At 40.4% G+C, this 6041-nt stretch overlaps 1 protein-coding gene across 1 annotated transcript; it reads left to right on the forward strand.

The window, feature by feature from the left end:
* Positions 1–1634: 1634 nt before the first annotated feature.
* aplnr2 (apelin receptor 2) lies at positions 1635–4503 on the forward strand. The gene is made up of 2 exons (XM_028448270.1): positions 1635–2518; positions 3152–4503. The coding sequence occupies exon 2, from the start codon at positions 3247–3249 to the stop codon at positions 4501–4503; it is 1257 nt and encodes a 418-aa protein (XP_028304071.1). The 5' UTR covers positions 1635–2518; positions 3152–3246.
* The last annotated feature ends 1538 nt before the right edge of the window (positions 4504–6041 follow it).

Consider the following 6041-nt stretch of genomic DNA (forward strand, 5'->3'; position numbering starts at 1 on the left):
TCTGCTAAAAACTGTGAGCTGTTTTTCAGCCTAAAGTGTTCATCAGTGGCCCAATACCTCCAGTCCGCAAAGGAGATCTGAAATTCTCAAGGATTTACCCTCAATACATATTTTCTCTTCGGCTTGTGCTGCCCTTTCACAAAATTTATTTTAAAAGTTCAAATTTTTTTGGGAACGTTGTCATCTTTTTAGAGCAGATGGACTGTTTATACACGGATGGAGTGAAACTTTTCACATCCAACTTGTTTTTCTTCACCAGTCGCACTGCTATCAGTCCTAATAAAGACAAAGGACAACATGTACCATCAGAGAACATGGAGTCGATGAGCTTCCATCAAGAAATGAAAATCAAAATTGCCAAAATGAAGAGGTCAACCCACCTGCCTCACCCAAAATTCACTTACTTACACCTTATCCAGCTTCTCTCCTACCCCTGCCTTCTTGGATTCTGGGAACTTCCCTGATGAACGAGCTGGTTCTTGCTGGCACAAGACTGACACCCCACCACGGTACCATCTTATCTCCTCTAAAGAATCAATCAGCACCACCCATCCCTCCTCGACGATACCAGGTCCAGGATCACTCTTCTCCTCAGGCCAGCTGTGTTCAACTTAGAGCGACACAGGTCTGATGTGTGCTGGGTCCAGACTGCAATAGCTCTATTTTTAGGAACAACCAGAAAAAGTCAGGGCCTTATGGAGTTAATGCAGCTTCTTTAATTCCTGTGGTGACAGGTAACACAGGTAAAATTGTTAAATTAAAGAAAAACAAAAAGCTTAATAGAGAAAATAATTTGACTCCTATAACATGTCATCCAAATAGTCCACCAGTGTCTCCAGTAAAGTCTTTAAAATTAGCTCTTCTTAAAGTTAGATCTGTTAACACATTACTGTTAATTATATTATTTTGAGACATCACTTGGACTTTTTACTTTTAATGAAATGTGGTTGAATGATGGTATCAGTAATACTATTCTCAATGAAAGGGCACCACAAGACTTTATTTATTTAAATAAGTGTCGTACTTGCAGGAAAAGTGGTGGAGTTGCTGCCATTTTTAAATCAATATTTCAGTGCAAAGAAATAACATTTGGTGATTTTATCTCCTTTGAATATGTCATTCTTACTGAAGGGTGATTCAAGAGTTCTGTTTTTAGTTGTTTATAAATCCCCAAAATATTCTGGAGAATTCATGGATGACTGCTTCGGTGTTTACTAATGTTTTAGAGGTTTCTCTGAATCTACTCTTTCTGTCTGTTGATTGGCAATGAGATATTTTTTTTAAACTGAGGGTTAAAAATATTGTGTTTATTTTTTAAAAACCCACATTTTCTTTAATATATATATTTAGAAGAATATTTTTTTCTTATAGGGTTTTGATAAGATGGTATAGATTCTGATATTGTTGAAGATGTTTGAATTTGTTTGTTTCAATAAATCTGCACTGTGAAGCAACCATTAATCGTACTAAATTGGAGATATTTTAGAAAAACACTAAACTACCAGACATTGCAGAACAGCGTGCTATTGTAGACTTAACATGGAAGGTTATAATTACATGATTCTAATAATAATAGGTCGCTGTCTAAAGTGGGCCGGTCTGAGGCTGAAAAGGAGTCCCAATCCAGCATTTATAGGATGTGCAGGACAAAGAAGTAGAAGCCCACCTTAGACATGTGTTATACCTTCATGTGCATTGGTTTGAGCCTCTTCTGACCTGAACTGTAGTGAACTACTGCTCCAGTTGTTTCCCACAGTGGCTCTTGTCTCTGCAAAAACAAATTCGGGCTGTATTCTTCTTTACTTAAAGGTGTGTGTGTTCGTCTGTTATGTAGTGAAAGAAAAGGCTGAGATGTTTTTTTTCCCAGGAACATCTGTTCCCATAACAGATTGATAGCAGTGTGACCTCTGTGGAAACAAACGCTTCCTGTTTACTGATCATCCCTCATTTATTTCATCTGTCTCCTGCAGACAGTTGTGCTGTTGAACTGTCTTGTGTGTTCAGGTGTGAAGCAGCTTTGGTTTACTGTGAGAATACAATCATGAGTTGTAAGGATGTGTTCAGTGCCGAGCTCATACACTGCTGAAGTTGTAATAGAGGCCTTTTGTTTTTGTCCTGTTACGTTGTTTACCTTGGCATTTGAATATGTGACTCTCTGGGAAGCAAATAGTGCACGTATTTGTGTACTCTTAGCACATTGGGATGTTTTTGTGTCTGGGGAGGGGGTTGACAGGAGCTATTTTGTCTCAGGGAGTTGTGTGTGTTTGTCTTGAGGGGGTGATGTTTGTGGGATGTGTAAGTCTCAGCTATGGTGGTCTGGTTTGAGAACTCGTGTGTGTGCATTCATAGGGGGGGGGGTCACAGATATTCAAGGAGTCAGAAGAGAAGGCCTCACCTTCCTGATGCTGAGCTACAGATGACATGCTACAGTGAAGGTGAAACTACAGGATAACTTCAGCTCTTGTGGATTCTCAGCGTGTTCTGGATGATTTTATCTGAGCTGTTGAGGAAACCTGAGGTAAGAACTACTTCTTTTTTAAGCAACGCCACAGTGGTATCAGCTATCGACTGACTGCATGGTGTCAACCAGCTTAGATTAGAGAATCAGATTTTTTTTTAGAAATGTTAGATTTACATGATCATAGGATCAAGGTGTATTAAAGATAATTTATCAATTTTTTCACTTTACAAAATCTTAAAAGGATTACAAAAACAGAATTCTGAAAATGGCCATTTATTTAATGAGTCCTAACTGTGCATAATTAAATATATATATATATATATTTTTTTTTTTTTTTTTTTTCTTCCTTGTAGCAGGTTTAGCATTAAAATCCTAAAAGTGCTGCTATAATATGTGAATAGCACTGCTAGGTTGTGCAGGTTTTAACTTTTAAATTAGCTTCAGTGATTGTTTCAAATGTATTTTAGCTGTTCATAGTCTACACACAAACAACCTCTAGTTTCAATCATGTTTTATTTAATGATTGTTCTCCAAAGAAATCTGGTAATGTTTAGGCAACTTATTAAAAGCAAAAAAGACCAAGCAGGTTCATTTAAGGGTCCTGAATTTGAATGTTGCAGAAGTTTTGCAACTCCACATGCTGCAGAACTTCTGGAAACTCATTGTGTTTTTTATTTTTTTTGTTTTCAGACGACCAAACTTAAACAAAGTGAAACCGAGCCAAGGAGTTTTTAGCGTTTGGTCTTCCTGCTGGAAAAAGCCCACCTCGTGTGTAGTAGAACATTATGTCAAACATGGACCTCCTCTCCTCACCGTCTCCCACACCTTTTTTCCACTGTGACTACACCGACTGGACTCCCACCTTTTCCATCATCCCGACTGTCTACCTGCTAGCATTCCTTGGGGGTTGCCTTGGTAACAGCCTGGTGTTGTTTGTCTACCGGGATTGGGCCTTGAGCAGCAGGACTCGGGGCAGAGAGGATGCAGTGGCTCCACGGTTTTGCTGCTCAAAAGTTTTCAGTAGGGCTCGCCTCACGTCTCCTCAGGCTCCCAAAGAAAGCAGAGGACTCTCTTCCTGTTCCTCATCCCCTCGTCCATCCCGCTCACTGACTGACTCCCTGATAGCGAGCCTGGCCCTGGCAGACCTCTGCTTCCTGGTCACTCTCCCTCTCTGGGCCGTCTACACAGCCTTGGGCTACCATTGGCCTTTTGGGCAACCACTCTGCCAGGTCAGCAGCTTCCTCACCGCCCTCAACATGTATGCCAGCGTCTTTAACCTGAGCGCGCTCAGTGTGGAACGATACTGGGTCCTGACTGGACATCGGCACTCGGGCCCCAGCAGAGCCCGGTGGGTCCTTGGAGCTGTATGGGTGGTGTCAGGGGTGCTGGCCCTTCCTGGTTTGCTGCTCCGCTCTGTCAGAGAGGTGGATGTTGAGGGCACTGTGATCCTGTCCTGTCAAATGGACTACTCCATGCTGATAGGGGCCGAGGTGGAGGAGGCTGAGAGGGAGGAGGCAGAAATGTGGTCGGCTGCTGCTCTGAGCATCAAATCCACCCTGATCGGCTTCCTGCTTCCTCTGGTAGTCCTCCTGGTGTGTTACTGCTCACTTGCTCAGCTCCTCTGCAGACACTTTGGACATGGTCCTCGTCCAGACCGCAGACGCCAGCGTAGACTGCTCAGGGTCATTGTCACCTTGGTGATGGCGTTCTTCGTGTGCTGGCTGCCTTTGCATGTCAACAAAACGCTGTCCCTGCTCCTGGAGTTCGGCCTGGTCCCCTACACCTGCTCCCTGGATCAGATCTTGCTGGCGGCTCACCCATATGTCACCTGTTTGGCGTACCTAAACTCCTGCCTGAACCCGTTCCTCTATGCTGCCTGTGACCCATCGTTCAGAAAGAGATGCAGAGGAGCTCTCCAAGGACTGTGCCAGATGAACTCAAGAGGTGAAGAACCTCAGGAGAGAAAAGATGGAGAAGGGGAAGACAGAAGTTTTCCCACCAGGTCACAAAATGAACCGGAGGAAGTAGATCCGAAGCTGTAGGATTGTTCATAGACCCCAGGTGCACCTCATCAGACACTCTAGAATAAACAAGAGTGAGTGTGTGTTTGGATTGGTGACCTGTGCATGTTTTACCCTCGGTCACCAGACTAGTATCTCAAAACCAAGATCCAAATTGGTGAGAATGGCTGGATTTGGGTCAAATTTCCCAGCACAATTTAGCTCCAAGTCTTCTTTAAATCTGACTTTTCCCACAAACATCCTCAGCACATGTTGGTAAACACAGTATTTACTGTTTACTATCAATCACTGTTTCCCACAGGAAACACAGGGACGCTCATTCCTCAAACAGCTGCCTTCGGCCACTCTGGAGATTTGAATCCATCCTGTAATTTGATCTCCTTTATACCCACTGCTATGTGTTTATGTTGATTAAAAACATATTAAAATAAGAATCAAATGTTGCTGGGTTTGTTTTTGTGGTGTTTTTTCACAGTGGTCTAATGGCACTGGTTTATTAGGAGGTTGAGTTTGTAAATGTTTGGATAGTGATGCTATTTTAGGTATCATGGTTCTGTGCCCAAACTCTATATGGTTAACAGTACACACACATCTAGAAAAACAACAAACATTTCCCATTTCATTCTTTAACCAAGCTTTGAATTCCCAACAGTGAAGCGATGTTTCTATTAATTACATGAATGAGAAGCTGCCATTAAACATCAGTTCACAGCACGGTTGGGGTCAATAATAATTGTAATTGCATAATTGATAATTAATTACAATTATGGCATAATTGTAATTATACAAATCTGTTTCTGTTATAATTGTAATTAAATTGTAATTGAGTTTAGATAATTGACTTTGTAATTGTAATTGCCATGAAAATTCTATTAAAAATTGTCGATTATAATTTAACGCAAAACTGGGGAACCATGTTACAGCTCTATGTGCAGTTCTACACATATGTAGTTAACAATTATTAAAGTATGTATCAGATCAAGCTTTCCCACATGTTACCATTTAAAACAAATTGAAATTCAGGTGTATACTGACACAAAAAGACTCAGATACCCACACCAAAAATATGAAAACTTATGTTTTCATTGATGAGGAAACCTAACCAGGTAATCAATAGATAGGAAATAAATTGATAGATATTTGTTTTTAGTGTATTTTACAGCTGATTTATGACCCGTTATTATAGGAGATGCTAACAGAAAGCTAACACAAGAGGAAGGTTAACTTTTATTTTGTCATTTATTTCTAGCTCAGTAATTTTGATTAATTGTAACTGAAGTTTAGAAATTAAGAACGTAATTGTAATTTAATTTATGAGGACAAAAATAATTGTAATTTAATTGTAATTGGAAAAAAATGCTAGTCACTGTAATCGTAATTGATTTTTAATTGAACAGGGGTAAATTGTAATTGACCCCAACCCTGCGTCACAGGAAATCTATTGTCTTCACTTCATTTGTAGCCATCAATCCGTTTAACTTTAAGGCTTTCACATCTTAAAACGTTTAGCTTAATTGTATAAGTTGACTTGTATATCTAATATTAAGTTGTATACAAAT

This window comes from Gouania willdenowi, chromosome 6 (genome assembly GCF_900634775.1).
Source record: "Gouania willdenowi chromosome 6, fGouWil2.1, whole genome shotgun sequence".
Classification (NCBI taxonomy): Eukaryota; Metazoa; Chordata; class Actinopteri; order Blenniiformes; family Gobiesocidae; genus Gouania; species Gouania willdenowi.

What these genes read in the sequence shown, in the direction of transcription:
- aplnr2 (XM_028448270.1), top strand. Translation starts at nt 3,247, where the DNA reads ATGTCAAACATGGACCTCCTCTCCTCACCGTCTCCCACACCTTTTTTC.